Below are 15,885 nucleotides of genomic sequence, written 5' to 3' on the forward strand. Positions count from 1 at the left end.
AGAAAACAGAGAATTAGATGGATATCTCCATAATGAAGAATAGCACCTCTTGTCACTTACTTGAAAAACTTGGTATATGTAGCTGGTGATATCTTCATATATATTGTCATATGCCAAAACAGAATATTGCCCAACACACGCCAAAGACTGCAAAGTTGTTGGAATGTTCCGTCCAGCCAGCAAAGAATCCAAGAGCCTCTGAGTAAAAGGAAGGCAAATCAATCAACGTGACAACACTCAGTTTTCTCTAAAAACGAAAACCATCACTTATTCAAAGGAAGTACTGTGAAAGATATGTGCACACAGCACTGTCTAATATACTAATCTATGCTCCCCCTACAATCATCGTCACATCATCACTTTAATAATGTCACTTGCGCCAAGAGTTAGGTTCCCAAGAATGTAAAGATTAATAAATTTATACGCCAAGGATTTTCCCATGTTAGCTCCATAACATACACATAAATGTGAACAAGTAAATGTGGGGTAAAGGAAACTAACAAAAAAAATCAGGTTGCATAAAAAATAACCTCGCATAACTCGGAAAAGACATATTTATCAGATGATCCAGCCAATGAACCGATGGCAGAAACCGCATATTTTGCCTGAGAACGAGTACCCTCAAGACACACCTTCTCCAGAACAGGGTAATAGTCACTGCAAAGGGAAACCAATGTCTAAAGTATGTCTAGTTCTCATTAATCCATAAAATAGATATTTGTTGTCCATGTATGCTATTACATAAGCCATATTTAACTTCTATTATCTATGGAAGGAGTACGCCATCAGAGTACAGAGCAAATAAGAGGTATAACAGTTTAAGCCTAACAATTCGCTAAGTTTATATGTGAGCAAAACATATTTGCAGTACGGGGATAAATGGAACAGTAAGCGCTAATTGATTCAAATCCATTTAAATCATTTATCTTTTGCAAATTGTTTTATTTACTTTGTGTCTGGGTAAGAAAACAAAGTATAAAAAAATGCCACGTTAACAGATTTCTCTAGCAAGACTTTTGCTTTAGCAACACAGATTTTGTAATTTTTCCTCCAACTAGAACAACGTCTTTAACATATATCAAATAGACCTACGAAACATACAAAATTGCCACATAATAATAACAAATTAACCTAAACCCATTATAAGTCAAATAGTGCAGAAGAGATTACCCGAAGTTGACAGATATGTAAGGAGCTGCCTTTGATAAAACTACAGTTAACTCGTCAGCAGCTGGATCATTCTCCTCTAGTAGCTTCAGAAACTGCTTTTCTGAACCTCTCAGGTAAGAAGGGAACATGTTAAGAATAACCTGATTCAGGCAATCAGTAACAATGTCTCATTTGCATATTCGAAGACGATGTAGGCAAAATAGTAATGCATACTAAAAACGCTAATATACCTAAAAGAAAAGTTTAAATGTTATAGAACAAAAGTTAACAAGGGACACCTAAAATGAACAAAGAATAGATATCAATTCGAACAAAAATAACTTAAATGAAAGGATAATAATCACAGGATGCCAGCATCTTTCCTTACCAGAAGAAGTTTGATGGAAGCAGCCTCCAATTGAGTGTTAACAGAGGTGCTGCCACAAAGCTGATTCAAAAGACACTGAACATGCTCTGAGCTAAATATATTAGGCGAACATTTTGTAGAAAGTATGCGCAGGAACTCAAAAAGAGAATGTTTAGCACCGATCGTCTTGAGAAACTTCTCCTGAAAAATAAAAATAAAGAACAATAATGAGAAAATGGTCAACACACTAAAGCGACTATTTATTTTCTTCATTCTGAATCCCAATGTATTTCCTGTAAAATATCTTGCTGATACTACTAAAATGATGCATCACTGAATATGTCAAGAATGGAAAATAGTAGATATTCATGATATTGTAGATGTTTCACATAAAATGTTATGCATTGTGAAGAAATTGAACATAAAATTACACTAGTAAATAATTTCTCTGATGCTCAGAAAAATTAGAACTTACTTTAATGATCTGGGCATTTGTGGATGACAGTTCATCCAGCAGTAAAGTTAAAGCATCAAAAATTGATGCATCCCTCATTTGGTCTAATTTTTGAAAGAAATCTTCTGCCTCAGAAGCATCTGGAAAGCAAGCTGAAAGCTTTACGAAGTAGCTCTTTTTCTTTCTTTGCGCTTCTTCTATATTGCCATCCTAGAGCAAGCATCAGATTAATAAAAAATTGAGCAATGTAAGGTTTGTGACTCCCTCAGAATCCATGAAACAACAAAACTTAAGAGAAAAGTGTAAAACAGACCTTAGATGTCCTCCAGAGGGTTAGGCAATGCCGCAATTCATTTTGCAACCTGGAAACATACTGAGTGAATAACTAGAAAGACTTTTAACCTACATTTGATGGTGAATTACTATGTCTACCTTCTTTTCTGAGATAAAATTGAATTGAGTGACTTCAAGTGGATATTATTCATAATGGCAAAGCATTGGACCCAGTGCCGCATCCTCTCCTCAACTGGAAGAAGGCGAGGAAAAAGATCATCGGAAAGCACAAGCTCCAAATTTTGGGACCTAAATGATGCATAGAACTATATTAATTTTCCAGAAATGTTTAGAGAAAGAAAAAAAAAACAATTCAAGGATAGTATATTAGGGTACCTGAATTCTTCACAATTTTTATCGCAGCAAAGTAGCAAGATTTTGCATGGGATTTGCTCAAAATGTTCATTTATTGTCATGTCTCCTTCTGAACACTTGTCACAATAATCTTGATATACTTCTGTCAGCTTCTGCAGAGCCTTCTTCCTAACAGATATCTTTGTCAAACAAAAGCACAATATAAAATAAGGTGGTGAGTAATCTGGAAACAAATAGATCCTTAGTCACACCTCATATACTGCAACTTAGAATACCTTCTTATCCCGAAGCCTCTCACTAGCTTCAGAAATCAGATTCAAAGGAACATACTTCATATTAAACTTCATAATATCACAAGCAACAACCAGAGCCTCTGTTCGAACTTTATCATCAAAATCTAATAGGCGTTCTTGGATAGCAGCTGACACATAAAAATACGAATAAAGGACACCAGTTAGAAAATAGGCAGAAATGAAGAACCAATGCAGAAAGAGAAAGTAGTTTCGGAAATATTACTGAGAACTCCAGATGTTTTGTTTCCAGACGGATTCGCAAAGTAACACTGTTTGCCACATTTCAGTGCAGCCATTCTGACATCTGCAGATTTATCTGAGAATCTTCTCAAAAACTCTGCATAAAGATCTTGATATGTCTCTCCGTAAGAGCTAAGACAGTGCTTAGGCTGTGCGAAAATTCTTCCAGCTAAGTTAAGGGCTTTTATTCGCACATCGACCTGATCAGTCTGCAGACATAGAAAAAACGACCCTGGTGAGTAACCAAAAAAACTCAAACATGAATATAAACGCAAACTTAAAACAAAACAGGCTACCCCTGCTTAAATAGCACAATTTTTAACCAATCTCATAGAAAAATTAGATCAAATATTTATAAATATGCAAGTGTGTAAATATGTACCAGTAGCTCTCGGGTCAATTTCGGGATAACTGCTAGCAGCATCTTGGGAGCAATTAAGGAGATCTTAAATATGATTTCGTGATAAGAATATTTGAGATCGGTCTGGATGGAATCTTTCTCCAGAAAACATGATGTTAAAAAGCTGCAAATCAACGGCTCGAGCCTGTCGGTACAGCTTTCAATGACAGAACTGGCAAGCTTACCAGAAGCAGAAGTTGTGTCCTGTAAGCACACGAGAATCATAAAAATCACCTAATCATTTTGAAAACCATAACCAATCAATAGAGATAATCGTTGTACATCCATACCTCACTCTCCTTCACAAGATTTTCCAGAATAATAATGACAAAAGACGAATCTGCCTCTTCCTCCAGAATATCAGTCATTATCGTTAAAATGTTGTTAAATAAACTTTGCTGTGTTTGCTGCACGCTAGCCTTTCGCTGCTGCGTTTTACTATTTTTCTGGTTAATTAAACTCTTTTGATGCTCTCTGTAAAGAAAAAGGAAAACAACAACCATGTTAATGCAGTTCAACTACGAAATTATAAAATCAGAGAGTATCCACAAAATCACGGAAATAAATCGTTTCATCTCTCTTACCTTACAAGAGAGAAGAACTTCCTAAACATCTCCTGAGCTAAATCTTGGTCCTCGTCAAGCATTAGAAGACAACATTTCAATCGAGAGACTGTCTCCAATATTTTCGCCCTCTTGGAGAAATAAGGGCTAACAGTATCAGATAGCTCAGAAAACTCAGCAAGAAAGAGATTGAAGATATCCTGAAATCAAGATATGACATGGTTAGTGCGAGTAAGAAGAACCATAAATGAGAAAGAATGTAATGTTTATTGGGAAGGAGTCGTAAATTACCTTGAGATACTTGTCTTCAAAAGGTAGATGAGGTGCTAAAATCCGAAAAAGCTCGGAGACACAAATAGTGACCATAAGACTCACGTCATTATCTTGATTTTCAAGAAGACCATGCTTTATAATGGATTTCTTCAGAGGTCTTAACTCAACTTCTAGCAGTTTCAGACCTTTCTCCTTGTTGATGGCTGGAGGCTGGTCGATCTGTGACAGAGTATTAGCAACTTCCTACAAAATTCACAACAACAAAATATGACAGAGTAAGCATATTATCAGCATATGTGNAAAAAAAAAAAAAAAAAAAAAAAAAAAAAAACGCTCAAGCCACAGTAAGATCAGCGATTAGCTTATAGGTAAGCGTAGATTACCCAGAGAAAAAAAAAAAAAAAATAGAAATCGAGTACAAACATGCATAGGGAGAGATGCAGTTAACTCAAAAACCCTTGAGCGAAAAGCTAAATCGTCACAAACCCAACTCAGACTCAAGGAATCAAGTTTTTTCGGAGTGATAAAAAAGTTGTAAACAGTCAAAAAAAAAATCAAACCCAAAGAGATGAAATCGAGTTATTAAAAAAAAAAACAACAAAACCCAGTAAAGTAGTGATTTCATCAGAATCAGGTTGAAGAAAAAAAAATATACCCGTAGTAATTTGACCAGAGAATCCTTATTTGGACGAGATAACTGAAGCAAACGAGAACCCAGTTCGGAAACTATCTGCGTCGGAGTTTTCTCCATCCCGGTGTTCCGCGCTACTTGAAATCGAAATCAATATAGAGACGAAACGGAAAAAGAAAAAAAAAACCCTAGAAACGCCACGTGGATGGAAGAAGAGAGAGCGAATCTGAAACCCAACGGCGAGTCTCCGGTGAAAACGGAGAGGGAAGCTTTGGGCGGGACTGACTGACTGACCCTTTTTTCCTTCTTTTTTTTTTCTTTGTTCTTATTGCTCATCGGAGGCTTCTACTGTACAAATAAATACACATGACGACAGACCAAGAAAAAAGGAAATTTATCTATATGGGCCTAAAGTAAAGGCCCAATTAAAATTACCAAAAAACCTTGTATACAAGGGTTTAACTTTATACGTTATCATCAAATTAGCCATCTTTAAACGTCGTCGTCTCACCGGTTTGAGGAAACAAAATTCTGATGGAAACCGGTTTCTCAATTGTAAAAGTCAGCATTTCTTTATCTATAAGCCGACCGTTTTGAACGTCATAAATATTTTTGTTAAACCTACTATAAATCCTAAAACCAATCAGTGCTTGAGAACCAAATAGGTTTAAGCACTGATTGGTTTGACATAACCTAAGCTAATCAGTGCTTAAACCAGTTATGTAGGCAACACATCCTAAAACCAGTCAGTGCTTAAACCTACTATGATTCGACATCTGATTAGCGTCTAACGATTATAAATATATGGAAGATAAGGTAATAATGATTTACTCATATATTATAGTTGATCTCTTAGTTTTATGATTCCTATAACTCATTAGCTGGTGTAGTAAGCAAAGGGACAAGAACAGCCATGTGCTTAATATACATATGCTCTATATACACTTAGTGGCAACACCACTTGAGTCTGCACCATAATGATCATTTTCGTTTCTGGATTTGTAATCTCTTGAATCACAATGTTCAATAATTGAAACCCAAATCAGGATATAGCAATAATTAATGGTTGCCATCAATAGGACAAGAGTTTCTCTAAATAAGATGCGTTTTTGACTTTTCTTTCCCCAATCTTTCAAGCTAGTTTCTATCCTACATTTTGTTTTGTGAAAAGATTGGTTTATGTGTCATGAATCAATGAATAATGTGAGAAAATGACTTGTTCTTACCGAAGAGAGGTATGATGAAAACGAATTTACAAACAAACATTTTCAAAGGTTATGTTTTTCTTTTGATTATGATTTTAAACAACCAAATTAATACCTGATCAGCTTTTCTTGTTCATTTATAGATATCTTCATCTATATATTTCATTCATAGCAAAAAACTTATAAACATGTCATGAACTATTATGCTTATTGTTAGGATCCTCATCATGACATGACATAGACCAATTAGTTGGTTGCTAGTTACCCGATATGGTATAAGAATCTATATATGTTACTGATCCAAGTAGATTAACCTAATTAAGCATGATTTATAGGTGTCCACTGAAGACTCCTACTTCTACTTGCCTTTACATTTTACACATGCAAGTAAGTCAAAGATTGTATTAATTGCTTACACTATGCAAAAGGAGAACCAAAACTTGCTGCCTAATTCATTCAATATCTTGAACGTATATCACCCTTAATCTTTTGGTAAAGTTATTATTTCGATAAATAATACTCACCTATCTTATTGTTCACATAAAGTGCGACCATCAATCGGTTGACTTTCTCGTGGTTTCACCAATGCTGTCGAAAACTCAATACATTGAAATTGAATGGTCGTGGTATATAACGTCCACGAAGTCGAGTGTCTACACATGTTAACTTTGGTTTCGACTTTCGAGTATGTCATTTTATATAACATTTTTACCATTGCTCAATCTGTATATTATGCATTCTGCTTGTGATGCTAGGAATATGAGGTTTGTCAATTGTCACCACTAAAAATTTATAATTCATGACCGATCATTGTTAAATAACGTCGCCACTTTTTGAAAGAAAAAATTGGTTGCCGAACCTAGTATAATAACTTAAGATCCTATTAAAAAAACTAAACGCTGTTTAGGAATTAATATTATACTTCTCCATAAATTACGAAACTATAAACAGTAAATTTAATATGGGGACTATGTAGCGTTCGATATTTATTTTTCATTTTTGTCAACAAAACGTTCAACTTTTATAAATTCAGGAAATTTACGAGTTTGTAATATATTCATAACCAACTTAATTAAGATATTTCATACACGACTTTAAGATAGTGCCATGTCAATGTCAAGAAAAATATGTATTTTGATCGGACGGCAGTGATCTCCCCCACATCCTCTCGGATGTTATGTACCACAAAACAAAAATATGTGTTGCTGCGTTTAATTAAAAATAATTAAAGCATTATAAAAATGTTTTCGATTATTAAACCATGACCAATTTTTTTAAAACAAAATAAAGATTGCGCATTTTAATTCACCAAAAAAAAGATTGCGCATTTTAATCCTTTTTGATAATGTGTATTTGATTTTTGTTATTATCATGATATAAATAAAACTGCTAATATAAAATAGTCATAAGTATATTTATTACCATGGTGTAGTCCATGTACATCAATATTTTGTTACCAAAAACATAGAGCTTTGGAAATTAAAACTTTTGACTCAACCATCATAAAACATGGAAATACTATTTGTGATTTACTCATATCTTTTTCTTTTAACTTTTTATTTTCGGAATTAAATTGCCAAAAAAAAACAAAAAAACAAATACTAATAGTTTTGTTTTTGGGTTAAAAACATTTTCTTATAATAATAAATAGAAACCTACGGAAGAGCAAAAACATTATTTTCATGGCTTGAGAAAGAGAGAGAGAGAGAGAGAAGAGACACATATTAGAGAGAGACGTTTGAGATTGATGAACAGAAGAAGAGAAATCGAAACAAATCACATGGAAGAAGAGCTCACTGCTACCGTTACCTTCTCCACTCTTCACCTTCATTAGGGTTTCCTTCTCTCCTTCTTCTTCTTCCCTCTCTCCCTCTGATTTAGCTGCGCAGCTTTCGCTCTCTTTCTCCCCCAAATTCACACACACTTGTTAAAGCTTGTTACTTTTTTCGTGGGTTTTTCTCAATTCTTCGATCTGATTCTGAAAGTTGCTGAATTTTATCTGAGTGAGAGAGATGGAAGAAGGAAGTTTGTTCAGATCTCTCTTAGCTATTATCCAGTGGTGGGGTTTCAACGTTACCGTCATCATCATGAACAAGTGGATCTTTCAGGTTTCTCTTTACCCTAGTTTTTAGGTTTTATTGTCTATATATTCTATTTGATCTGATCTATTGTTATGGATTTTGTATTCTTTGATGTTTTGATTTGTGATTCAGGTTCATGGATTGGTGGTGATGTGATAATTAATGATTTTGTGAATTTTTTTTGCAGAAACTGGATTTTAAGTTCCCACTATCGGTTTCATGTGTTCACTTCATATGTTCATCGATTGGAGCATACATCGTTATCAAAGTTCTCAAGCTAAAACCTTTGATTGTGGTTGACCCAGAAGATCGATGGAGGAGGATTTTTCCAATGTCTTTCGTCTTCTGTATTAACATTGTGTTGGGAAACGTCAGCCTTCGTTACATCCCGGTTTCGTTTATGCAGACCATTAAGTCCTTCACTCCAGCAACCACAGGTTAGGGTTTTTGATATGGAATTTGTGATCTTTCTCTTTGTATGTTGTTGGATGTCAAGAGAACCTGATTGTTTCTTATATTTGTGTGTGTTTGAGCAGTTGTCTTACAGTGGCTGGTATGGAGGAAATACTTCGACTGGCGTATTTGGGCGTCTCTTGTGCCAATTGTTGGAGGAATTCTGCTTACCTCTGTTACTGAGCTTAGTTTTAACATGTTTGGATTCTGTGCTGCCCTGTTTGGATGTTTAGCTACTTCCACAAAGACCATTCTAGCCGAATCTCTTCTTCATGGTTACAAATTTGACAGGTCAGTTCTCTTCCTGGAGTCTCTCTATTGACTTTCTTGTTTTGATATTATTCAGTTTTGGAATTGTAATTTCCATGATTGGTGTTTATTCATTAAAACTGCACTTAGTTTCAAATATTAGTGACATTTTCTTGTTATGTCTTTCTGGATTTGATGTGCAATCATTTTTCTTATACTGCAATAGATATTCATGTGATGGCATCTTAGTCCAAATTGAAAAAGCATTCACTTTCATTGATGTATCTCTATTTCTGTTTAAGAATCAATTACATCACCTTTTGAGAAGTAAGCCTATTATTATCCACCTGCATAGAAGAAAGATTTGATCTTTTATTTTGTTTTTCTTTAATTAGCATAAACACCGTATACTATATGGCGCCTTTTGCCACCATGATTCTCGGGATACCAGCGTTATTACTGGAAGGCAGCGGAATTATGAGTTGGTTTGAAGCACACCCAGCTCCCTGGTCAGCCCTCATCATTATATTCAGCTCTGGTGTTTTAGCCTTCTGCCTCAACTTCTCCATCTTTTACGTCATTCATTCCACAACTGCAGTCACATTCAACGTAGCTGGAAACCTTAAGGTAACAAAGACAACCCTATACCCGTAACTAAATTTTTCTTTTGGATTTCTCTGGATGATCCAAACTAACCAAAGGATAACTTACTTTTAATTCACAATTTACTGGCAAAGCTAATTTATTATCAGTTGGTACAAGAAATTGCATACCGGCCAGCTAAAAGTTTCTTCGCATCTTTTGAACATGCTTCATATTCTATTATAGGTCTTATAATAAGACTCTTATTCCTAGTTGTTGGCATGACTGCATCCATATGGTTTATTTTAAACAAGTTTACACTAATCTATAAATTTCTAGATTGCTAGGGTCTTTGTCATCACCAGCTTACTATTTTTTTTTGTTGCCTTGGACACTGTTAAACTCACTCCAATGGTTCTAATATGATTCTCAGGTTGCAGTGGCTGTATTGGTCTCATGGTTGATCTTCCGTAACCCTATATCATATATGAATGCTGTTGGATGCGGAATTACGCTTGTGGGATGCACATTCTATGGATATGTGAGGCATATGCTTTCACAGCAGACACCGGGGACTCCTAGGACTCCTCGTACCCCAAGAAGCAAGATGGAATTACTTCCTCTTGTTAATAATGATAAACTCGAAGGCAAAGTCTGATCTTATCCTATCTGCAGCTCAGTTTAGTACCGACTGATTAGTTCTGGGTGCTGCAGAAGAAAAACATTCACACTACGGGTGTTGAATTTTTACTAAATATGCATTTTACTCAAGAACCTTAATAGAAAAAAGTAACATTTTGTTTTTATTTTTTTTTCGTTTTTATTTGGGCTCGTAGAAGAGATAATGGTTCCTACTATTTATATCTCTGTGAAATGTAGAATTTTTAATTTATAAAATACATTTTCAGAAAGCTGGAGGAGAGTACTACATTTTTTTTCTTTAAAAGTTTCCGTATATGCACTAATTGTCAAACTCTACATGAAGTGTCGAGAAATTCATTGGCTAAGTTAACTCTGATCGAACATGTATAAAATAACTATTCCTGAAGTGTGGAGCTGTTCTAATTTCTATACAAACTGCTTTATTATTCATTTCCATATGTGCTGTGTTGGCCCAAGAATGCAATATCTTCCGAGGATAATTCCATTGACAGATAATGTCGAGCTTCTCTTGACCTGAATCGAGAAAAATGGAGGTTAGGAGAGAAATCAATCATACTCAAAACACTATGGTGAACCAACTGCTACTGACCTTCGCCGTCTGCCTTGCTCCATGGCCCCAGATAAGTTGGAGGGATCTGCTCTTGAAATCTGCCCTATGAATGAAGCATATTCATGGAAAGCTCTTCCTTTCAATGATCGCAGAGGGACTACTGACTCTAATACGCCCGAAAGGCGTACCATTCGCCTACTGCATTCAGAAGAGAAAAATAGAAACTCCAGTAAAGAGAAGAGAACAGTGGAAAACTGAGTCAGCAAGAAATTTCCGTCGCAACAGATGAACCCATTGGAAATTCTGTAATAATCATACGTTGGAAGAAAATTATTTACCATTCTTCATGTATTTCTGGTTTCATATCCAAGCAGCTTCCATTGCTCCATGTGTAATCCTGCCTTGCCTCATCTACTGCCAATCCTCTTCCTGTTACCATGGTAGCTGATGAAGTGGGGACCGATCCTGTTGTAGCAATTTGGTTTGTTAAAAAGCAAAACTCTTGCTGTGCCACAGCGGATGTCATCTGTTCAAGCATCTGACATAATCCAGACATATCAAGATCTCCAGAAGCGTTCATCATTGGCTCCAAAGCTCCCTAAATAAGTGAATTCCACAAATTAAAAATGTCTGAGCTGAATACTTTGTAAAGAGACGAAGGTTTAATACTCACAAGGTTCAGGCATCTAGAATGCGTTAGGTCAGATTCCGAAATTAGATTGGCTATCTGATGAGTGAGATCAAGAACTTCTGGAGCTTCTACTGGTTCTGAATCCAAGTATGGCTTGAAATCAGCATGACTCGAACAGAGTTTTTTCCATGAATCTTGCACGGCATATCTAGAGGTATCAAGCTTCGGTTTCTCAGCCGTCTTGAATGTCTTACCAAAATCTACACGGCTGCATTCATCTGAAACTTGTTGCATCTTCTGGGAAGTCCCTACACATTCCTTGAAACAGTCTTCCATCACCGTCGCATCAGAAGATTCTGCAATTATCTCACATGTATTCTTTAAACAATCAAAAATCTGAATTCTGTTTATGTACATCTCTTTTGATGGGGGAGTCTGTACAACGTCTTCATTCATGGACACCTCCATTCTTCCGTCAAAATGTCCGCAAGATACTGCTCTTGGCGATAGCTCAGCTTCACCATCCATTAAAGTTTCTGGAACATATGAAGATTCTGGTACACATGATACATCAACTGACTGGGATACCTCATTAATGCAAGAAACTTTTGATGTCTCATACTGATAACAAGTTGCCTCCAATAGTTCTGCTCTGGAAGGAACTGAAGGATCTAGTACGGTTGTTTCCTTTTGCATATCTGGCCAATATGAGGACAGCGTACCATCTTCTTGGAAAACTAATCTGTCGTCCTTCTGATGTTGTGAAATGGAAACCCGTATGTCAGTCAGAGGCTCATCTTCTGAATCAGAGGACATCACAACATTGAGCTTCCGCCTTCTGTTTGGCTGAGAGAAAGAGAGTGGTTGGTAGGAAGTGTTGCTAAGTTCACACGGAATATTTAAGACGTCTTCTAATTCATCATAATCTTCAAAACAAGTGTTCTGCCTGAACATGGCTGCTTTCTTGGCTTGTATGCTGTTCTTTCCTGTGCTCCGCTTCCATAATCTATTAAGCATTTTTTCGTTTTCAACCTCTTCAACAAGTACTTCAACTGTGTTATATCTTTCCTCTTCCATGGATAATACCTTAGCAATCTCACTCTCCACCAACTGAGACAGCTGAGAAGGGAAATCCCGTGAAATTATCTTGGGAAGCAGCAAGTGGCCAGCTTCATGATCAAAGAGATCTGGAATAAATGTGTTCTTCACCTTTCTGGCTGTGTATGGGAAATTAAACAGTTAAAAATAAAATGTCAAAAACCTTCCAGATAACAAAAAATATTCACACCTTGTCTTTAACTACTGGACCTCTGGGACTAAAATCATTTTTCGTATGTAGAAATTTACGTCCAAAATACCTCTTTTTAGTTTACTCTGAAACCAAAACTGCAATTGCATAATCGCTCTCCGTATATCACCACCACAAAACATCGTCAATTGCTCTAGGGAACCAGGATTAACTTTAACTTCCTCTGCTTCACAAACCTGTGAAACAACAAATGTTAGACGAATCCATTGAAATTTAAAGGTTACGCATCAGAATACTAACCAGAGAAAGGTGGCTAAATAGTTCTTCTTTTGATGGCAATGAAAAGCATATTTCTATCCTCTCTAAGTTGTCTGGTAAACCATGATTCTTGTCTGTAAATATGCATGTAATCAGCAGATTAATTAAGATGAACTGCAAAAGAAACAAAAATATTGTTTTAACATGGAAGAATACACTACCATTGGCAGTCAATACCACAGGTCCTTTTGCTTTCTTAGCAATCTGCTGGATAGCAGAAACAAGACCACGATCTTCAGCAAAACAAATGTCTACATCTTCAAAAAGAATTAAAGGCTTCAAGTTAGCTGCATCATTCTGGATATGTAATATGGGTACCACTTCAACTACATCCTCTAACCCATTGCCATCAGTACAGGAATTGAAAAGAGGGTCCAAGGACCTGGAGAAAAAAACAAATTATGTGATCACAAACGCTAGTTTCAGTATCAAAGTTCCGATTGAAATGCAGAAGATAGCAAATACAAGCATTACTGTTGTTAATTCTATGTACCTTGACAAGCTATATGACTTAAGAGCCTCCCCAAATTTCTGCCTGACTACTATTCCACTTCGGCATTCTGATGCATTGGACTGTAGACAAAAATCATTAGAGACAAACAATTGCGACGGTTAATATTTCCATGCCAGAACAGGAAAAAAGGTCGTTTAGATCCTTAAAGCGGAAACAGTTCATACCTCTAGGATTTTAAATCCTTGTTCCTTTGCGCAAGCATGAATAGCTGCAGATTTCCCACTCTGCAACACAGGAACAATTGTACTCACAAACATGAGTCACATACATGAAACTCACAAATCAATGTAGACGAAAAAACTGACAGTTCGTGGCAGAATATTTTATCACACACCCCAGCTGGACCAATGATTAAGAGAACATTTTTCAGGCAGTCTTCAGCACCAGTATTTTCCGAGTCAGTGTCACTTTCAGAACAGTTATAATCAGCATCTTGCGAATTATCTTCATCACTACTCAAAAAGTCTTTGATTGGCTGAAACCCTCTCTCATGCCATTGGCGCAGCCATTCATTCATTACTTTTACAGATTCAGTATTACCACATACCTGCAAGATACTTGGGTAAGAAGGGAGAAATTGTGTTTGCTACTATTCTTTAAATATAGATTATGTGCATATACTATATGAATGCAGTGTGCTGAAATTGTCTGACCTCTGAGGCACTTCTTGGCTGGTACTTATCTACCCATAAGCTATTACGAGGCTGGGCACTGGAGCCATTACTGCATAAATTAGAAATTATAGATCAATCATTCTAGAAAGGATAAAAACTATGCCCCTTCCAAGCATACCACAGAGGTGAGGTCGCTGGCCTATGTGGTTATTTCTCACTATTTTTGAAGAAATTATCATTCCAACCTAAACACGTGTACTGCTACTGATATCAAATACAAAGTCACTACCTTTCTCGACATGACAGGCTTTGCATTTCATGAGAAATGTCTGCTGCACCACCAACATGATCAGACAAGTCAATTGCTTCATGAACTTCACAGTCCTAAAAAGAATGATAGGAAATAATGACCCTTTGTCATGAACGGTTCCAAGAAACGAAAAAAATAGAACAAAAGAGAAAGTTTTAGCTCATCACCGATTCTGCTCCATCTAACTGGTCTGCTATTAAGACTACTGGAGATTCCTCTGCGATAACTTCTGATTGACTAGCAAATTGTTCAGGCTCCTCATCATCAATAACGCACACGTCAGGATGTGAAAGGGTAGGCAGTTCATTTAAATCAAACTCCATAGGTCGAGGTTCAATAGAGTTGATTTTTATTTGTTGATCAGGACTCGCAGTGGTGCATGTTTGCTCATAGAAAGTCCAGTTCTTCCAATCAATGGGTCGATAATCATCCTAAGAAGAAAGTTTTGATAGTCAGATTGCTTTAGTATTTAAAACGAGAAGAAGTGTAACCCTATATGTATTAGTCATACCTGAAACCTCTCAAATACATGGATAGGGCCGATGGTGACGATTTTATCTCTTCCTTGACCCTGACACGTACCATTCTCAGCTGCAGAGGTCTCTTGATTTCGTTTACCTCCTTTCCAAGACGAGAAAAACGGATGTATTTGCTTCCCAGCAGACATCCGCAAATTTTCCTAATTCAAATATAAACCAACAAGTGTTTGCAACTACTTAAAGAAGATACACCAACCCAAGTGTATCCAACTACTTCATACGAACCACAAGAAGGACAAACTAACTTACCTCAGCTCTTAACTTAGCTTCGAGACGCAAATTGGGAACTGGAGGTGAAACACTGGCACCAACCATCTGATCAGCAGCAGCTACAATCCCATTTTTAGTTGCACTTTTCTTAGGAGTTGTTTTACGAGGACTCTTTCCTTTAACCACCTACATCCAAAAAAGAGACCATACTTACAAATTCTTCTCGAAAGTAATCCACATTGTAGACTACTTACCTAAAATTCAACTACTTATACAAGCCTATCAAGCTAAACATAGTAATTTAAAACATAAGAAAGAAAAAACCAAACCTTTTTGGAAGCTCCGTTCTTGGGAGTCCTCTCTTTCTGTTTTCTCGTCTTCTTCTTCTTCCCTTGACAACTACATAAACCACCATCTTCTCCTCCTCCTTCACCTTCCTCTTTATTATTACCGACATCGCAAATCCGATCTCCGTTAGACTCAATTACCTCAGCAGATTTAGGTGAGACCAACGTCGACTGAACCAATTTCCGACGAACATTCCTCCGTGGAGTCTGATCCATTACAATTAAAGGGAGTTTATGCAATTAGAGAAATAGGAGAAATCAGAGTTAAGGTAAGAATCGAATCTAGGGTTTATGTGTGAATTTGGGGATCTTGGTAAGATTAAAAATTAAAAAAAAAAAAAAAAAAAAAAAA

At 36.3% G+C, this 15,885-nt stretch overlaps 3 protein-coding genes across 4 annotated transcripts in view; 1 reads left to right on the plus strand and 2 right to left on the minus strand.

Annotated features, from left to right (window-relative positions):
- LOC104713429 (sister chromatid cohesion protein PDS5 homolog A) overlaps positions 1-5,334 on the minus strand; it is an 11,683-nt gene extending 6,349 nt beyond the window's left edge. For both annotated transcript variants that reach the window (XM_019229500.1, XM_019229499.1), the window contains exons 1-15: positions 5,043-5,334; positions 4,406-4,630; positions 4,136-4,314; positions 3,842-4,025; positions 3,534-3,755; positions 3,135-3,360; positions 2,894-3,039; positions 2,640-2,797; positions 2,403-2,552; positions 2,284-2,332; positions 1,992-2,180; positions 1,538-1,717; positions 1,171-1,310; positions 531-657; positions 61-198 (exon numbers count right to left, since the gene is read on the minus strand). In XM_019229500.1, the coding sequence (XP_019085045.1) occupies positions 61-198; positions 531-657; positions 1,171-1,310; positions 1,538-1,717; positions 1,992-2,180; positions 2,284-2,332; positions 2,403-2,552; positions 2,640-2,797; positions 2,894-3,039; positions 3,135-3,360; positions 3,534-3,755; positions 3,842-4,025; positions 4,136-4,314; positions 4,406-4,630; positions 5,043-5,138 (2,409 nt within the window). In that variant the 5' untranslated portion in view covers positions 5,139-5,334. The remainder of the gene's footprint in view (positions 1-60; positions 199-530; positions 658-1,170; positions 1,311-1,537; positions 1,718-1,991; positions 2,181-2,283; positions 2,333-2,402; positions 2,553-2,639; positions 2,798-2,893; positions 3,040-3,134; positions 3,361-3,533; positions 3,756-3,841; positions 4,026-4,135; positions 4,315-4,405; positions 4,631-5,042) is intronic.
- Positions 7,899-10,499, plus strand: LOC104713431 (UDP-galactose transporter 1). Its single transcript, XM_010430542.1, has 5 exons — positions 7,899-8,331; positions 8,492-8,741; positions 8,841-9,048; positions 9,402-9,633; positions 10,022-10,499. Exons 1-5 carry the CDS (start codon positions 8,236-8,238, stop codon positions 10,244-10,246), a joined length of 1,011 nt encoding a protein of 336 aa, XP_010428844.1. The 5' UTR covers positions 7,899-8,235; the 3' UTR covers positions 10,247-10,499.
- On the minus strand, positions 10,389-15,869 carry LOC104713430. Its single transcript, XM_010430541.1, has 16 exons — positions 15,516-15,869; positions 15,226-15,372; positions 14,949-15,116; positions 14,605-14,868; positions 14,417-14,511; positions 14,167-14,236; positions 13,848-14,060; positions 13,678-13,737; positions 13,493-13,572; positions 13,161-13,381; positions 12,982-13,073; positions 12,791-12,917; positions 11,475-12,649; positions 11,140-11,399; positions 10,841-10,999; positions 10,389-10,764 (listed from the first exon to the last, which is right to left on the minus strand). The coding sequence occupies exons 1-16, from the start codon at positions 15,747-15,749 to the stop codon at positions 10,674-10,676; spliced, it is 3,456 nt and encodes a 1,151-aa protein (XP_010428843.1). The 5' UTR covers positions 15,750-15,869; the 3' UTR covers positions 10,389-10,673.

The sequence above is a fragment of the Camelina sativa genome, chromosome 9, assembly GCF_000633955.1.
Source record: "Camelina sativa cultivar DH55 chromosome 9, Cs, whole genome shotgun sequence".
In the NCBI taxonomy this organism is placed as follows: domain Eukaryota; kingdom Viridiplantae; phylum Streptophyta; class Magnoliopsida; order Brassicales; family Brassicaceae; genus Camelina; species Camelina sativa.

Excerpts from the sequence above, each read along its gene's own strand:
- LOC104713431 (XM_010430542.1), top strand. The coding sequence starts at position 8,236 with ATGGAAGAAGGAAGTTTGTTCAGATCTCTCTTAGCTATTATCCAGTGG. Across the intron at positions 8,742-8,840 it reads CTTCACTCCAGCAACCACAG|TTGTCTTACAGTGGCTGGTA; the intron begins GTTAGGGTTTTT and ends GTGTTTGAGCAG. Across the intron at positions 9,049-9,401 it reads CATGGTTACAAATTTGACAG|CATAAACACCGTATACTATA; the intron begins GTCAGTTCTCTT and ends TTCTTTAATTAG.
- LOC104713430 (XM_010430541.1), bottom strand. The coding sequence starts at position 15,749 with ATGGATCAGACTCCACGGAGGAATGTTCGTCGGAAATTGGTTCAGTCG. Across the intron at positions 13,573-13,677 it reads AAGGATTTAAAATCCTAGAG|TCCAATGCATCAGAATGCCG; the intron begins GTATGAACTGTT and ends TTTTGTCTACAG. Across the intron at positions 10,765-10,840 it reads GAGCAAGGCAGACGGCGAAG|GTCAAGAGAAGCTCGACATT; the intron begins GTCAGTAGCAGT and ends TTCTCGATTCAG.